This window comes from Bos mutus, chromosome 6 (assembly GCF_027580195.1).
Source record: "Bos mutus isolate GX-2022 chromosome 6, NWIPB_WYAK_1.1, whole genome shotgun sequence".
Taxonomy (NCBI): domain Eukaryota; kingdom Metazoa; phylum Chordata; class Mammalia; order Artiodactyla; family Bovidae; genus Bos; species Bos mutus.
Window position 1 is genome coordinate 103,185,777 of NC_091622.1, and position 18,980 is coordinate 103,204,756.

Here is an 18,980-nt window from a genome sequence, read left to right on the forward strand (position 1 = left end):
TGGTAAGTTTTATTTCCACTTTTATTTGTCTCAAAATAGTTTTCAATTTCTCCTTTGATTTCTTCATTGGTTCATTGGTTGTTCAGTAGCACATTATTTAATATTCACGTATTTGTGATTTTCCCAGTTTTCTTCCTGTACGGGTATCCCTAGTGTTATTGAACTCTGCTTTAACCGCACTTTGCAGACATTTCATTTTTATAAATCAAAGGTACCAACCATGTGTTGAGCAAGTATTTCATCATCACTTTTCTAGCAGCATTACCTCACTTTGTGGCTCTGTGTCACATTTGGGTAAGTCTTGCAATATTTCAAATCCTCCACCAGCAAAAAGATTACACTTTGCTGAAGGCACAGATGATGGTCAGCATTTTCAAATAGCAAACTATTTTAAAATTAAGATTGCATATTGTTCTCTTAGATATGCATTGCACACTTAATAGACAACAGTACAGTGTAACTATAACTTTCATATGCACTGGGAAACCAAAAGCTCACGTGACTCACTTTACTATGATATTCACTTTACCGCAGTCATTTGAAACCAAACCTGCAATATCTCCAACGTATGCCTATAACTGATTTCTGGTTTCGTACCACTGTGGTTGGAAAAGATGCTTGATATGAGTTTGCCCTTAAATTTATTGGGACTTCTTTTGTGGCCTCATTATGCTTGCCAATACTAATAAGCTCTAAGAAGATAAAAGTTGGCCTGGCTTTTTACCCACTGAAGTCTAAGGCTATGTAAAGTAACATTCTTTTCTCAGGATGTCCATCTCAAATCTATTTTCTTTTTGACCCCAAACCGAAACAGTAATGTTTATTGGTTTTGTCCCACTTCCTTAAATTTTAAAAACTTTTTCAATTTAGAATAATTATGGACTTAGAGGAAGGTGCAAGAACAGTAGAGTTCTGCGTGCTTTACCCCCAGGTCTGCTATTTTACATCACTGTGGTATTAATGTCATATCAAACCTGGAAATCGACATAAGTCCAGTACAGTTAACCGACCTTACTCATTTTCTATTCATTTTTGCAGGCTTTCATTTGTGTGTGTATGTGTGTTTGTGGTTTTATGCAATTTTACCTCATGTATTCCTATGCGCTTCCCAGATGGCTCAGTGGTAAAGAATCTACTTGCCAATACCTGGTTTCAGTCCCAGGATTGGGAAGATTCCCTGGAGAAGGAAATGGCAACCTACTCCAGTATTCTTGCCTGGGAAATCCCATGAACAGAGGAGCTTGGTATGCTACAGTCCATGGGGTCGCAAAAGAGTCTGCCATGACTTAGTGACTGAACAACAATAGATTCCTATAACCACTGCCACAAACAAGTTAGAGAATCTTCCAGCACTAGGAGAAACCCCCAGTCCTACTGCTCATCTGACAGTAGCCACCCCCTTCCCACAGACCCTAATCTATTTTTGTCTCTCCCATTCTGCTCTTAAAGATGACAACTCCACCTCCTAGACAAGTCAGCACCCTGTCTTCCTCAAGGGCTGCCAGGGAGCTCTAAGCTTCTGGTCTGAGTCACTTCTGAAATCTGACTTGTGATAACAAATCTCTACCAGAGGAACAAAATTTGAAGTCTTTGTATAACATGGCTCTCTCCTCCTCCCTGTGTTTCTCTAGGTCCTCACACATGAAGATATGCCCTGCAGAGAATGAAAGGCCAGGCTTAGAAAGCACTTCTTCCAGCGTGATGTTGATTTCAGCCAGACACATTTCTACTGAGCACCTACTCTATGCAGGGCATTGTTCTGGGCTCTGAGGATACACAGGCTTTGTACTCAAACAAACCTCATTTGGGTTCTGACTCTGCCATTTACCAGCTATGTGATTTTGGGCAACTAATTGACATCTCTGAGCCTCAGGTTCTTCATGAGTAAAACAGCAGTGAGGTTTCCATGAGATCAGACATTTAAAGTGTTTAGCCCAGCAGAGTATCAATGCTTCATAAACAGTGCTGTAATGATGCTGGTTACACATCCCCAAAGAGCCCAGAGCTTTGCCCACAGAGACTTTTCTTTTCTATGTGTTTTTTTAATTTTCTTTTATTTTTAACGGGAGGATAATTACTTTATAATATTGTGCTGGCTTCTGCCAAACACCAACATGAATCAGCCATAGATATATGTATCCACAGAGACTTTTCAAAGTGGGACAACTTAACTCCATAATTCCATAGAGTAAGAGCTGGAAGTATATTATTTTCACACCTATCCTAAAGTGGCCCAGAGAGGGAAAGTAACTTAGCCACAGTAACACAGCTGATAAGTGTCAAAGGGTAGATTAGAACCCAAGTTTCTGACTCTTCAGTTCAGTCGCTCAGTCATGTCTGAATTTTTCTGACCCCATGGACTGCAGCATGCCAGACTTCCCTGTCAATCACCAACTCCCAGAGCTTGCTCAAACTCATGTGCATCGAGTCAGTGATGCCATCCAACCATCTCATCCTCTGTCATCCCCTTCTCCTCCAGCTTTCAATCTTTCCCAGCATCAGGGTCTTTTCCAATGAGCCTGTTCTTCGCATCAGGTGGCCAAAGTACTGGAGTTTCAGTTTCAGCATCAGTCCTTCCAATGAATATTCAGGACTGATTTCCTTTACGATTGACTAGTTTGATCTCCTTGCAGTCCAAGGGACTCTCAAGAGTCTTCTCCAACATCACAATTCATAAGCATCAATTCTTCAGCACTCAGCTTTCTTTATGGTCCAACTCTCACATCCATACATGACCCCTGGAAAAACCATAGCCTTGACTAGACGGACCTTTGTTGGCAAAGTAATGTCTCTGCTTTTTAATATGCTATCTAGGTTGGTCATAGCTTTCCTTCCAAGGAGCAAGTGTCTTTTAATTTCATGGCTGCAGTCACCATCTGCAGTCATTTTGGAGCCCCCCAAATATAGTCTGTCACTGTTTCCATTGTTTCCCCATCTATTTGCCATGAAGTGATGGCATCAGATACCACGATCTTCATTTTTGAATGTTGAGTTTTAAGCTAGCTTTTTCACTCTCCTCTTTCATTTTCATCAACAAGCTCTTTAGTTTCTCTTCACTTTCTGCCATAAGGGTGGTGTCATCTACATATCTGAGGTTATTGATATTTCTCCTAGCAATCTTGATTCCAGGCTGTGCTTCATCTAACCTGGTATTTCTCATGATGTACTCTGCATAGAAGTTAAATAAGCAGGGTGACAATATACAGCCTTGACGTACTCCTTTTCCAATTTGGAACCATTCTGTTGTTCCATGTCCAGTTCTAACTGTTGCTTCTTGACCTGCATACAGATTTCTCAGGAGGCAGGTAAGGTGGTCCGGTATTCCCATGTCTTGAAGAATTTCCACAGTTTGTTGTGATCCACACAGTCAAAGGCTTTGGCATAGTCAATAAAGCAGAAGTAGATGTTTTTCTGGAACTCTCTTGCTTTTTCGATGACCCAAAGGATGTTGGCGATTTGATCTCTGGTTCCTCTGCCTTCTCTAAAACCACCTTGAACATCTGGAAGTTCTTGTTTCTGGTGCTCTTGGAACTTTCCCAGTTCCAGTTGAAGTGTCTCCCTCCATGGAAGTCTGATCACCTCCTCAAAGCCTACACACCCTCAGGTCGTCTCTTATACACTCTCATGGTACTCCATCATTTATTTGCTTTGTCATATTTTTTGCCTCTGTGCATTTTGTGCAGTCTTTTGATTGCCATCTGTCCCCTGAACAGTAGGCTCCATAAAGGCAGGTACTGCTCAGAAGGGTAGAGAGGCTACCCACAGGAAAGATGGGCAGATGAGTGATGGTGAATGCTCTGTCCACGACAACAGGCTGCTTCCCTGTGGGCAGTCGCTGGCTGCTCCAGGGGTGAGGCTGGCCAGGACTATGTCCCTCACCAGCCCGATGGGGCTCTGAGCACAGAAACAATCACCCCCAGGGAGCAGAGCCTTGGAAAGAATTGCCAGGGCCACCTGCACCCAAGCAGGACCAGGTGAGACTGATGAAAGCAGACTGCACTTCAGAAGGGTGAGTGTCTCATACCTGGGCTTCTGCAGGGGCCACACAGGAATCTGGAATCCTAGGATGATTCGTGGTTTCACATACTGGGGCCTGATCATGATGATTGTTCTGCTTACATAGAGCAAAACTTCTTTCTGTTTTGTCTTCAATTTAATGTCCTTTTATTTTCCCAGTTTCTAATGGAGCACCTGTGGGCCTATCTATGTCTGTCTGTCTTTCTCTCCATCTACCCCTCCCCTTCTCTTCCTAACAGGTCTTCTCTCTCATCCCTTTTCTCAGGAGGTCTCCTCCCTCACTCAGTAATTCAGAGGATATGTCTCAAGGAGAAATGATTCCTCCTCTTAAAAAAATTTTTTTTTATTTGCCTGTGCCAGGTTTTAGTTGCAGCACGTGGGAATCCAGTTCCCTGAGCAGGGAGTGATCGAACTGGTGCCCCCTGCAGTAGGCGGGTGGAGTCTTAACCACTGGGTCACCAGGGAAGTCCCGATAATTCCTCTTTTAGCCCGAGTGGCCTTGCTGCCTGGCTAGCCCAGGGGCTTCTGTACTGCAGTGGGACTCATTCCTCTGACTTCCTGTGGCTTGGATCCAGTATCGATTCATGTGTGCCTGGCAGAGACTATCTTGTTTCCTGATGTCCATGGCTCTGATTTCTCCTCTCTTCACTCAGACAAGGTACGCAACTACGCATCTCAGCCCCAACTTAGCACTTTATGACTTAGGGCCTATCTCCTCTCTGTGCCTCAGTTTCCCTATCTGTAAAGTGGACATATTAATGGCACCTACCTTGCCAGGTTTTATGGGGTTTAACATAACCACTTGTGTGACAGCCCCAGGCTTAGTGTGTAGTAAGCGCTCAATAGTTAGTGATCCTAAATCTTATGATCACCATTATCCTTCCTCCAAAAATACTGTTCTCTTTGTTCTCTGTCTCCATCAAGAGGTGTGTCCAGAGAGTAGGTACCCAGCCATCTGCTTAACCCCCACATGTGTACATGCCCAGTCATTAAGTCGTGTCCAACTCTTTTGCAACCCCATGGACTGTAGCCCGCCAGGCTCCTCCATCCGTGGGATTTCCCAGGCAAGAATACTGGAGTGGGTTGCCATTTCCTTCTCCAGGGGATCTTCCTGACCCAGGGATTGAACCCACATCTCCTGCATTGGCAGGCGGACTCTTTACCACTGAGCCCCCAGGGAAGCCCTTAACCCCCACAGTGCTGTACCCCATCTGCAGGCATTTTGTGGTCGGATGCCTAGTCTCTCTCTCCCCACTCAGCGGTGGCTCTGCTGTCACTGATGCCCATTTCCCGAGCGTCCCCAGGACTCCACACACACGGAGGGCAGGCCTCTGGGTCCTGAACTCCACCTACCATGTGCTTCTCCTGCCTCAGGGCCGCGTCCAACTGCAGCAGGTCTTTTAAGTGAAGGTTGTAGACACACAAGTCAAGGTCCACACTGAAAAATGCAAAGAGGAACAGAAGAGACTTTCAGCGGATTTCAAGTGGGGCCCGAGGTTGCCGAGTTATCAGGACAGCCCTGCTCAGGAGGAGCCACGGTGCACCCTGACTGCAGACGTTAAATTCAGCAGTGTGCTAAGATTCCTCATGGCCACCCAGGGCGCTGAGGAGAAATCAAAGAAGACATCTGAAACCCACGTGTGGCCAGAAGGGTACAGCTGCTTGAGAATCAAAGACCGGAGACAGGAACAGATGGAAGGTAAGAAAAATGAACACTTCCTCTGGCCCCGCCCCGGGCATTTTCAGGTCTAGCATCAAGTGTCATCCTTCCCCTCTGCCATCATGCACACATTCTCATGCCCATTTTACAGATGGGAAAACTGACTCAGGAAATCAACAGTCAGAGAAACCCAGTAGCAATCATGTGGTCATAGGGGCAGATAAGTGACAGCATGTAGATAAAGGCCTTTGACTTTTTCTCCTACACAAGCAAAGATGTTTTAAATACTACACTCCCACCTGAGCTATTATGAGTTCTCTACGTCTGAATGCTCAGAAATATCCCTTTCCAGCCTGGCGGGGGAGCCAAGAAAGCTCCAAGTCAATGGCGTCCGTCCTTTCTGGGGCCCCCTGCAGGGTCAACATCTTCTGAGCCCGCTCTCTCCCCAGCTCTGAGCCAGGCTGTGCCTTGTTCATCTCGCCCAAGGCCCGCGGGGACTTGCAGAAATTCAGAGTCGACAGGGGCCTGAGGACCAATACACAAATCTGCTGACTCCTTTGCTGAATAATTACTGTGTGCTGAACTCTGCTCTGGACTGGGCACTTCGGCAATTTAGAGCGTGGACTGCTACTGGGCACTTTGGCAGTTTAGAGCATGGACTGCTAACGACAAGGCACCAGGGTCAAACTTGACTCCAACACTCACCTGCTGTGTGATCTTGGGCAAGTCACAGCCTCTCTGTGTCTCATTTTATTCTTTGTAAAATGAAGGCAATATTAGCATCTACTTCACAACCTTAATGACTGAAGGCTGTTAAGAGGAATTAATTATTTGACTCATGAATATTTATTCATCACTGCATCTGTCTCAGGCTCCCACTGGCTGGTAGGACACAGCTGTGAATAAGACAGATCTGGTCTTCGTGCTCACAAGATAATGTCTGCAAAGTGCTTAGTATTTTGTACACAGAAGGCACTTAACCAGTTCCAGCACTGCTATGCAGGGCATGAGGTACGTCAGTGATTAGAAGAGGCCCTCCTATCTCTCCTCAGGACCCAGGCTGGGTTCCCTAACCCCTCTGCCGGCCAACGCCACACGTTCAGCTCCAGCTCTGACACTGGGTCGCTGTGTGTCCACGGCTGAGTCCTTAACCACTCTGGGCCTCCGTTTCCTCCACTGACCAGGATATGGCCTGTCGGTCTGAGTCCTCCACCTGGCCCCTCCTCACCTCTCGCAGGTCAGCACTTCGGGGAAGCTGCTCGCCCCGAGGAAGCTGCGACCCAGGAACCTGTCGTCGCTGGCGGCCGAGTGGACGCTGGAAGAGGAGCTGCAGTCATCCTTCTCGGCCTGGCTCAGGCTCCCCAGGCTGCTGGAAGGGGACGCCTCCAGTGGCTGGTTCGGCAGGACGGCCTGCTTTAAGGTTTCGTGCAGAGATGGGTTGGAGGAACCGTCGGCCAGAGGCTGGGGGATGGGAGACAAAGCACCCTCTCAGTCCACGTGACCTATCACCAGCGTGTTTCTGTAATTCTACCCACGACACATGCAGTGGGTCCCAGGAAGGCCAGGCCAGGGAGGATGGGGAGGGTGTGAGTGGATTTTGCAGCTTCTACCCCAGGGGCATGGCCATGGCCCCAGGGACCCGCATCACAGCTCCTGTCTCATCCTTCGTCCCTGGAGGCCAGCCCCTCTGAACCAGGCTCCTCCCCGCCAGCTCTCAGACCCCAGGCCTGCTCTGTCTGTCGACCCACCTTCCTTATCAGGGAATGCCCCTGCCCCCTGCCATGACCACACGAGGACACAGCCTAGTGCCTGGCACAGCCGGAGGGCTCAGCAAACATCAGCCGTCCGTGTGTCCAGCCTCAAATCTGCTGCTCCCAGAGGTGTGTACAGAGGGCACTGAGCTGGTGACCAGCTCCAAACCCTCACTGTCATCCCATGCTTCTGGGCCTTTCCGGACTCTGGTTCCCATGCCTCAAATTCCCCTCACTCACCGTCTGTGGAGCAGAAACCTCCTTCCCTCCAGACACAGACCCTTGCATCTTCCTTCCCTGCTCCCTGGGCCCAGCCCGGGGTGGAATCCACAGGTCCCGGGTCACTTCTGTCCTGCCTGCTACCACACACTGTCCTACAAGATCTGCAGGGCTGGGAGGGCCTCCAGGTGAGGACAGTGCCCTCCTGACCACCGGATAATCCGCAGTGCCCACCACCGAGCCTGCCCAGCACAGGTACTCATGAGGAATAAACGCCCTGAATCTGGGAGTTTCGAGCTGTCACCCACCCACCAGATAGTGAAGGAAGTGGTTCCTAGTGTGTGTCTAGGAGGCAGTTCCATGAACTATAAGCAGTTACTGCTCACTGTGAATGTTCCACAGAAAAATTAGTTTAGGAAAGTCTGTGTAAACAAAGTAGAATCATTTATCCCCCCTTTTTGGCCGTGTCACAGCTTATGGGATCTTAATTCCCCAATTAGGGACTGAACCCGTGTCCCTTTTTGGGAGCATGGAGTTTTAACCACTGGACCGCCAGGAAAGCCCCTGGAATCATTTCTTTGGTGCAGGAATTCTCAGAGCTTTCGATACGCCCTGCTGTCCTCAAAAGCAAATAATAATTTAAAAAACTGAATGTGTACTGAGTGTGCAGACATCATAAACTATTCTAAGTCCTACACCCAATACCCCATCTAACCCTCAAGATGACTAGGTGAGGCAGAAGGGCCCTTTATCCCCATTTAGTTGATGAAGAAACTGAGGCCCTGAGAAGTCAGGAAATGGCTAGGAGTAAATGGCTGAGCTGGGAGCTAGGTTCAAGCCTGTCTTCTTTATCACCAGGAGAGCAGGCCGTCCTTTCCTTAACTTACTCAAGCAGGAAACTCCTTCTTTCATGGAGCATCTCCTAGGCCGAGGGCTCCCCAAAGCATTAGGGATTATGCTGCCCTCTGCAAAATGCCTGGCCCCAGGTGTGAACTCCTGGCTCCAGGTGTAAGACCTGCGGGTATGACTCTGGCCCAGCCACTTCCTGCAGCATGACCTCCGACAGGTCATTAGCCTCTCTGGGCCTCAGTTTCCTTGTGCATTAAGTGGAGATAACGGTATTATTTTCCTTACAGGAACATGGCGAGGAGAACTGAAACGCCTAATGTATGACAGACGCTGAGTGTTACGCTGGCCCCACAGTAAGTGTTCAGTTAAGTGTCAGCTGCTGGCATGAGTCCTGGGGTCTCTGAATGAGGAGTAATGTTAGTAACTTATATCAGCATCAGTATTTGTGTCAGTGTTGAAAGAGGAGAGTGGATGCTGCCCTGCTGGGCTGTCGCCTGGCGTCATGAGAATACTTGCTCCACCATGGGCATACCCTGCGCCTGACAACACCATCGTAAAATGGATCCACCCTAAGGGCATGGTCCATTACAAAGCCACAAAATTATCCCTATTAAAATGGCTTGCCATAAAATCCTCAAGTAGGACCCCAAACTGCACATTTGCGTCTCCCCCCTCCTACCCCAATCTCCAGCACGTTACTGGTAAATTGCATTTCTAAGACGGAGCTCAGGACGCTTACCCTGAACTTCTGATTGATGGGATAGACGACTTTTGCCTTCAGTGCAAATGCTGTGATATTGCTGTTGAAAGATGGCTCGTATTCCTGGGAAGAAGAAAGAATAAATGGCGTGGGGAGGCTTTTGGTGAAATGAAGGACAAACCACTGAGTTTCCAAAGTGCCACATCCCATTGGTAACAGTGGCCCTGGGAAGGGACGGCAGTAGACACATTTAGAGCCAAGTAGTGCTCACTTGCTAGGAGCATGGATGGATGGATAGATGGACGAATGGATGGATAGATGGATATATGAGTGGATGGACAGATGGATGGGGCAGGTGGATGGATGGATGGATAGATGGGTGTCCGGATGGATGTGGGAGAGACAGAGGTACAGATGGGTGAGGGGATGAATGGACAAATGTTACAAAGCACATTCTTCATTTAATTCCAAGTCTTCAGCTTTGGAAGAAATAAGGAATTAAATAACATGACAACACCAAAACTTTTCCTAAAAGTTGTGAATCACTTTAATATTTTTAGCTCTACCAAGTGTATAAAAACTTACGTGTGGCAATATTCGTGCAAGTCTTTTGATTAGATCATAAAAAGAAAAGACGTGCTTTGGCAGATCTTTTCACTTTTCTGAGCCTCCATCTTCCCAGACAGGAAGCAGGTAGCCTATCTCCCCCAGGGACGGGGATGTGGATATGGACAAAGCCCCCAGCGGAGATGCTAGAACAGATCCCAAGTGAGGCGATGGACCACTTTGAATCTCAGTAGTAAAGAGCTGCCATCAACCTCTGCTCAGGATCCATCTCCCTGACACAGCTGGACAGACTGACTCGTAGCCTGCTCCACGGCCCCACATCCTCTCTGTATCGCTCTCCTGTTAGGGTCACCCCTGGCCTTTGCACAGTCAGTGCTGAATAAGGGCTTGGACACATCCAGTGGGTGAATGAAGTCAAGCAGACAGACCGGTCAGGAGCCTGGCCCTCCAGGTAGGGAGGAATCTCAACTCAGCAATTCTGAACCAGATGCCAACACCTTTCTACTAAATCTTAAAAAAAAAAAAAGAACTCCATGACAAACGATTGATTGCCAATTGCCACATTCTCCTTGGAACCCCATAACCTATCACGGGGAATGCAGAAGAACTTATCACTTCCTCACAACGTGAAACATTGAAACAGCACCCGACAGAGCCTGTGATGTGGGTTGTACCCATCTTCAGAGAGGATTTCACCACAGTGCCCTTCTGAGCGGGACAGAAGGAAGCTCTGTGGCAGGGCCCCAGGTCTTGTCATGTCTGTCTCTACCTGTGCATGTGCTAAGTCACTTGAGTCATGTCCAACTCTTTGTGACCCCGTGGACTGCAGTCCACCAGGCTCCTCTGTCCATGGGATTCTCCAGGCAAGAATACTGGCGGGGTTGCCATGCCCTCCTCCAGGGGATCTTCCCGACCCAGGGATCGAACCCAGGTCTTTATGTCTAGCTGCACTGGCAGGCAGTTTCTTTACCACTGCTTACAAAAACAGACTCAGATGACAAGAATGGGGGACGTCCACCAACATGTGCCCCCTCCTTAAACTTCCAAGGATGCTGCCATTTCCCAGATGGAGAAGATGGCACAGAGAGGCTGAGCTGTGCACCCAAGGTCACACAGCTACTAAATGTCCAGATCGGGACTAGAGCTCAGATTCCCTAGCTCTCCTCTTCAGCTGCCACTGTCCGTCTCCTTCCATGAGATAGAAATGAGAGGGAGAGCCATGCAATTGCAAGGTCAGTGGGAGTTTAGAGGAGAAGCCCCCAGGTCAGCCTCACCACCCCCCAGGGACACAAGTTCAGATCCGGAGGTACTGGTCACTCCCACACCTGCCACATCCAATCAACCACGAATCCCACCACCCTAACCTTCTAAGCATCTCTCTAGGGCCACAATTCAGGCCCAAGCCATCATCGTACTTACCCCAATGGGTTGAAACAGCCTCTTACCTGACTCCCTGTGCATGTACCAAGGACTTACTGCGTGCTACCACTGGATGGATGTCTGCTCATTTCACTATGATTCAGTCATGATCATGCCCATTTTATAGAGAGGTAAAGCAAGGCTCAGAGGTGGACACTTTCCAATCCAGTCTCCCCAAAGCAATCAAATGACTTTTTTTAAAAAAAAATGATTGCTTTTTTTTTTTTTTTAATTTTTGGCTGCACAGGCTCTTTGTTGCAGCATGCATGCGAGCTTTCTCTAGTGAGAGCACTCAAGCTTAGGTGCCCTGCGGCATGTAGAATCTTAGTTCCCCGACCAGGGATCGAACCTGTGTCCCCTGCATTGGAAGGTGGATTCTCAACCACTGAACCACTAGGGAAGTCTCTCAAACAAGCTTTTAACCTTACAACTCCCCTCGCTTCCTGGCTTTCCTTGGATCTGAGCGAATACAGAATAGCTGCCCCCAGCCCCCAGCAGCCCATCAGTCACAGTCTCTTGAATCTTTGCTGGGAAGATGGTACAACAGCGTGGCAGTAAGACCAAAAAGGCTGACTTCAGAACTGGTGACATACTTTGCGAGGCCCAGTGCCAAATGAAAATAGGGGCTGGCGTGCGTGTGTGTGGGAGGGGCCCTTAGTCAAAAGTGGTTAAGAATTTCAAGACAGCCAAGTCCAGGAACAGGGAGGGGGTAACTGGGCAGAGGGCCTCAGTGGCCACACGGGAGGTCATCTGCCTATGAAGCTGGCCTCCAGAGATGATCCGGGGAAGACACACTTCTTCAAGGAAAGATGAGGAAGCAGAAAGGGTGCTGTGCGTTTTGACACTTCTTCCAAACAGAGGTGGAGAGAAAGGACAGAGTGGACGGGGGTGGAAGATGAGAGGAAGGATTGTTCTCTGCCTTCCAGGGGCTCATCTTCTACAGGGGCGACACCAAACACACACTGCACTTCAGGGAAAAACATAATATAAGAAATAAAGGATGTAGACGCAGGGGTCCACCTGAGATGTGCAGAAGTGGAGCTGAGGACCGGGAGCCTGGGCCGTTTCCAGTTTCTCACAGTGCTTCTTATTAAGTTCCACTGTCCTCTAAATTCTGATCATCTCCCCAACCGTAGCAACACAATTATTCAGAAAATAGGCTGTAGTGCAGATTTACAATGTAAAACTTCTTCAGCTGAAGCAACGCAATTATTCAGAAAATTAAAACATAATTGTCGGAAAAGAAAAACCATTTCACTCGCCCACAAAAGGTACTCTTTTCAGCAAATGCAAAGACACATCCAGAGGGGAGCTGTGCCCCACCACCCCTCCCTTCTCCGAAGCCAAAGGATAGGACGAGGCTGTGAAGCAGCAGTTCCCAGAGTCTTCTGGAACTTTCTGTGTATTTTTGGCTAATGTGAGCTATTTATCGAAGCAGAGTTCATGCAAGGAGTGACATGGACCCCAAATGCCTTGGTTTTCTGGGCATTGGAGGGTGTCAGGGTTACAGCTCATCGCCCTGTTAAAGTCAGCCCTGCCCTCATTCCTTGACAAGCTCAGTCTGCTGTAGACAGGGGTATTTCGGCAAAGCCGGTCACGGGAACAGGCAGATCTGTAACTCTTGGCAATTATTAGCTAGATAATGGGCAGTGGCGAGGCACAGCTAAATAGTTCACAGGTAAAACATTACTAGGTGGAAGAAGTGGGTTAGCCTTCTGGGAGGCAGACAGACTGGGCTCCCCAGCAAGGACTGATTCATTCTGTGCTAGAAGGATTTACAGAGTTGATTCCTGGGTGACCCTAAGGGGCCGCCACCACCACTGTCATCACAAAGCTCAGAGCCTTGAGGCTCAGAGAGGTTGTGTCGCTTGCCCAACAGCACACAGCACACAGGTGGCAGAGCTGGGCCTGGGTTCCAGGATTCTGGATCCCAAAGCCAGGGTTTTTGCATCATATCTGAGGTCGTCTTCTATGTGAGAAAAGTTTTTTTCAAATAGGTTTATTGAGATATCATTCATGCTACTAAACTGTGTAAATTGTACAATGTAATGCTTTTTGGTGTATTCACAGATACATGCAGCCCTTGCTACAGTCAATTTTAGAACATTTTTGTCATTTTGTAAGAAACCTGTACCCTTTAGCTGTCCCCTCTACCCCTCCCACCCCCTGTCCCTACCCTAAGCAACTACCAATCTGCTTTTGGTCTCTTTATGTTTACCTGTTCCAGACATTTCAGATGCTTGGAATCTTATGACATATGGTCTTTTGTGACCAGTTTCTTTCAGTTAGCATCCTATTTTCAAGGTTTATCCATATTATTTTTATGACTGAATGGTATTTCATTGTATGGAGCGACCACATTCTGATTACTTGTTCATCAGCTGATGGACATTTGGGGTTTCCAAGTTTGGGCTACTGTGAACAGGGCTGTCAGGAATATTTGCCCACAGGTTTTCTCATGGATCTTTGTTTTCGTTTCTGTCAGCAGAGTTTTAATCCTACGTGGTGAGGGGATCAGAGGGAATGAGAGAGACAGATGAGGGAGAGAGAGAAACTAAGACAGAGTGACATTCCACAGCCGCACTGTCACACAGAGACACGTGGAGACACAAAGAGAGAGATGGACATACAGGTGGATGCAGTGATACACACACAGACAGACACTGGAGAGACAAGCACCTGGAAACAGAGGCTGAGCAAGTCAGCTGGAGACACACAGCATAGACGAGGACAGGCGGACTCATCTCTGGGAACAGCCAGGCGCTCTCTCTTCCTCTGCAGCTCTGGGGCTTCCGATCCCTGAAGTACGGATAGGGTGTGACTCTCGAAAACTGGATTTTCAGCTTATCCAGAAGCTTCCCCTATGGATTTCCAACTTTTTGGTGAAATTTGTTTTAAAACACCCGGCCCGCTTTCCTCCTTTGGTAAGCGGAGGCTGCAGTCAGGTCCCTGACTGTCAGGGGCCATGGGGGTGTGGGGACGCAGCCCTCCCGGACAGGAGTTGAACATCCCCGGGTCCAAATATCAGCTTCAAGGCTTGGGACAGTGACCTGGCTCCACAAGACTCAGTTTCCCCATCTGGAAAATGGGCATACAAACAAGGTCTATATCATGGAGTGCTGAAAGGATTGCATGAGAGAATTCACATGATGGTTTACATCACTCAAAAATGACATACGTAAAAATGCCTTGAATCCAGTAGGTGCTAAATAAGAAACTTTGTTCTATCTTTCTGCCTTTCCCAGCATCTTTCTCTCTTTCTTTCTCACTCTTTCCCTCCCTCTTTACCTAGATGTCTATATTTACCTTTTGGCAATTGATGCTGAATGACTGGAGTCTGTGGTACCTTCTAGGGACTAGGAAGTGACTAGAAGTCACTCATTCTTTCTTTGGAAGAAATGCCCCCTTCATCCATGGCGCTCACGTATGAAGTGATACCCTATGGGCTGACTCAGGATGGGGGACGTCGGGGGAGGGGACAAAAAGAAAGGTATAGGGAACATCCATCTCTTAACATTTCCATCAGAGGCCCAGAACTCCCACTCCCAGATACTTACTCAAAAGAAATGAAACAAAATGAAAACAAACTTACAGAATATCGGAAATAAAAGCAAAAATAAACAAATGGGACCTAATTAACCTTAAAAGCTTCTGCACATCAAAGGAAACTATCAGCAAGGTGAAAAGACAGCCTTCAGAATGGGAGAAAATAATAGCAAATGAAGCAACTGACAAACAACTAATCTCAAAAATATACAAGCAACTCCTACAGCTCAACTCCAGAAAAATAAATGACCCTATTTAAAAATGGGCCAAAGAACTAAATAGACATTTCTCCAAAGAAGACATACAGATGGCTAACAAACACATGAAAAGATGCTCAACATCACTCGTTATCAGAGAAATGCAAATCAAGACCACTATGAGGTACCATTTCACACCAGTCAGAATGGCTGCGATCCAAAAGTCTACAAATAATAAATGTTGGAGAGGGTGTGGAGGAAAGGGAACCCTCTTACACTGTTGGTGGGAATGCAAACTAGTACAGCCACTATGGAGAACAGTGTGGAGATTCCTTAAAAAACTGGAAATAGAACTGCCTTATGATCCAGCAATCCCACTGCTGGGCATACATACTGAGGAAACCAGAAGGGAAAGAGACACGTGTACCCCAATGTTCATCGCAGCACTGTTTATAATAGCCAGGACATGGAAGCAACCTAGATGTCCATCAGCAGATGAATGGATAAGAAAGCAGTGGTACATATACACAATGGAGTATTACTCAGCCATTAAAAAGAATACATTTGAATCAGTTCTAATGAGGTGGATGAAACTGGAGCCTATTATACAGAGTGAAGTAAGCCAGAAAGAAAAACACCAATACAGTATACTAACGCATATATATGGAATTTAGAAATATGATAACAATAACCCTGTGTACGAGACAGCAAAAGAGACACTGATGTATGGAACAGTCCTATGGACTCTGTGGGAGAGGGAGAGGGTGGGAAGATTTGGGAGAATGGCATTGAAACATGTAAAACATCATGTATGAAAGGAGATGCCAGTCCAGGTTCAATGCACAATACTGGATGCTTGGGGCTGGTGCACTGGGACGACCCAGAGGGATGGTATGGGGAGGGAGGAGGGAGGAGGGTTCAGGATGGGGAGCACATGTATACCTGTGATGGATTCATTTTGATATTTGGCAAAACTAATACAATTATGTAAAGTTTAAAAATAAAATAAAATTAAAAACAAACAAACAAACAAACAAACTTACACACACTCACAGATGCCTTGTTCAGAATAACCAGGCATGGAAACCAACCCACACTTGGTGACACATCCCCACAGCAGACTGAGCAATTGAAAGGGACAAATGACTGATCAGTGCAGCAACCTAGACCAGCAGGCACAAGAAAGCGTGTGATTGCTCTTATGTAAAACTCGAGAGCAGCAAAACCAATCGTGGCAACGGAAACTGTAGCAGTGGCTGTCTGTGCAAGGAGCACTGAAGAAATTTCTGGAATAAAGGAACATTCCTGATTGGGGTCTCAGTGACAAGAGTGTATGCACTTGTCACTCATTAAACTGTAAGTTGAAAATCTGTGTTTTTAGTGTGTAAGTTATACCTCCAAGAGATGCCTACTGGAACATGAAATCTGTTGGGGCTCATCTGGATAATCTGTGTCCTGGACACAGGACATCCTACGTGAGCCTCCTCTGATGCACCCCAACACCCCACTTACGTCTAGAGGCTCCTCATCCTTTGAAGTCAGTGCTTCTCTCTTCCTCCTCCTGGATGGGGACCCAGCTGCCGACGGGGTCTGGATGTTAGACTCCAAATTCCTAAGCAGACTCTGAGTGTCGTCTTTCTAAAACCCAAAGGTGGAGGTGAGCGGGAGAGCATGTCAGAGTCAGTCAGCCGAGCGCCCTGCAGGAGCCATCAGCCCCCCTCCGCCCAGCCGTCATGTCTACTGGTCTCCGCCCCTCCTCCACCGCCTGGCCCTCTGTGTGCAGTGCTCCCCTCCAGGCCCACTGGAAATCAGCTCCACATCCTTCAAGGCTGACCACGTGTCACCTTCCTGACAATCCCCCAAAGCCCCATCTCAGTGTCCTCAGGCCCTGGAAGTGATACTTGGCTCGAGGCTCATTCCATTGTTCTTCTGAGTTGGTCACCACCATGGCTGCCACCCCCAGTAGCCTGAGAGCTCCTTGCGGTGGGGCAACAGCTTAACACGGATTCTGGTCACAATATTTTCATTAAGTTCAGTTCAGTTCAGTCATTCAGTCGTATCCAACTCTTTGCAACCCCAGGGGCTGCAGCACACCTGGCTTCTCTGTTCATCATCAACTCCCGGAGTTTACTCAAACTCATCCATCAAGTCAGAGATGCCATCCAACCATCTCATCCTCTGTTGTCCCCTTCTCCTCCTGCCCTCAACCTTTCCCAGCATTAGGGTCTTTTCCAATGAGTCAGTTCTTTGCATCAGGTGGCCAAAGTATTGGAGTTTCAGCTTCAGCATCAGTCCTTCCAATGAATAGTCAGGACTGATTTCCTTTAGGATTGACTGGTTGGATCTCTTTGAAGTCCAAAGGACTCTCAAGAGTCTTCTCCAACACCACAGTTCAAAAGCATCAGTTCTTCGGCACTCAGCTTTCTTTATGGTCCAACTCTCACATCCATACATGACTACTGGAAAATATTTTCACTAGCCAATCAATACATAACTTTTTTTTAATGTGTGTCTCTGTCTAAAGATGCCTGATTTAACATACTGTTGATTCATTAACCTTGAACTCACAGCCAACAGCACTGTAACTCGTGCCTGGACAAAGCTTATCTAACACATGCATTTTCTCCATAGCACAGCACAGCTTCCTTGTCCTTAGAAACACTAGACTGCTGCACTTCAGCGCCACACTTCATTTTCAACAACAGAAGCACCAACAGAAAGCACAAAGATGAGAAGAAAGAAAGGCACCAAAGAGAACATGGAAAGGACACTTGTTGACAGTATGAGCGGACACAAGAAAGCCGAGTGTGGCCTTGTTCAGTCTCATTTGGAAACTGCACGCCAGGCAACTCATATGTTTCTCAACTCTGCTCCTATTCAGGAAGCACTTCAAAAGCGCCCCAAGTGCCCATTTGGGGGATTACAAAATAAATTTTAGTAAGCAGGCAAATATGAAAACACCGAATCCATGAATAATGAGGATCAACTAGTTCACAATAGAAACCATTCTAGAGTTTAAGATTACCTAAGGTATTTCTGCTTTATTGACTATGCCAAAGCCTTTGACTGTGTGGATCACAATAAACTGTGGAAAATTCTTCAAGAGATGGGAATACCAGACCACCTGATCTGCCTCTTGAGAAATTTGTATGCAGGTCAGGAAGCAACAGTTAGAACTGGACATGGAACAACAGACTGGTTCCAATAGGAAAAGGAGTTCGTCAAGGTTGTATATTGTCACCCTGCTTATTTAACTTATATGCAGAGTACATCATGAGAAACACTGGGATGGAAGAAGCACAAGCTGGAATCAAGACTGCCGGGAGAAATATCAATAACCTCAGATATGCAGATGACACCACCCTTATGGCAGAAACTAAAGAGGAACTCAAAAGCCTCTTGATGAAAGTGAAAGTGGAGAGTAAAAAAGTTGGCTTAAAGCTCAATATTCAGAAAACGAAGATCATGGCATCCGGTCCCATCACTTCATGGGAAATAGATGAGGAAACAGTGGAAACAGTGTCAGACTTTATTTTTCTGGGCTCCAAAATCACTACAGATGGTGACTGCAGCCATGAAATTAAAAGACGCTTACTCCTTAGAAGGAAAGTTATGATCAACCTAGATAGCATATTCAAAAGCAGAGACATTACTTTGCCAACAAAGGTTCGTCTAGTCAAGGCTATGGTTTTTCCTGTGGTCATGTATGGATGTAAGAGTTGGACTGTGAAGAAGGCTGAGTGCTGAAGAATTGATGCTTTTGAACTGTGGTGTTGGAGAAGACTCTTGACAGTCCCTTGGACTGCAAGGAGATCCAACCAGTCCATTCTGAAGGAGATCAGCCCTGGGATTTCTTTGGAAGGAATGATGCTAAAGCTGAAACTCCAGTACTTTGGCCACCTCATGCGAAGAGTTGACTCATTGGAAAAGACTCTGATGCTGGGAGGGATTGGGGGCAGGAGGAGAAGGGGACGACAGAGGTTGAGATGGCTGGATGGCATCACTGACTCGATGGACGTGAGTCTGAGTGAACTCCAGGAGTTGGTGATGGACAG

The 18,980-nt window shown here is 47.1% G+C and overlaps 1 protein-coding gene across 14 annotated transcripts in view; it reads right to left on the minus strand.

Annotated features, from left to right (window-relative positions):
* Nucleotides 1-18,980, minus strand: part of EVC (EvC ciliary complex subunit 1) — a 107,137-nt gene that overhangs the window by 83,556 nt on the left and 4,601 nt on the right. For 13 of the 14 annotated variants that reach the window (XR_011464550.1, XR_011464552.1, XR_011464551.1 and 10 more), the window contains exons 2-5: nucleotides 16,438-16,563; nucleotides 9,236-9,319; nucleotides 6,906-7,138; nucleotides 5,371-5,455 (exon numbers count right to left, since the gene is read on the minus strand). Coding sequence is in view for 9 of the 14 variants with exons in the window: in XM_070372674.1 (XP_070228775.1) it covers nucleotides 5,371-5,455; nucleotides 6,906-7,138; nucleotides 9,236-9,319; nucleotides 16,438-16,563 (528 nt within the window). In the remaining 5 variants the exon portion in view is untranslated. The remainder of the gene's footprint in view (nucleotides 1-5,370; nucleotides 5,456-6,905; nucleotides 7,139-9,235; nucleotides 9,320-16,437; nucleotides 16,564-18,980) is intronic. The other variant, XM_070372680.1, reaches the window with a different exon arrangement.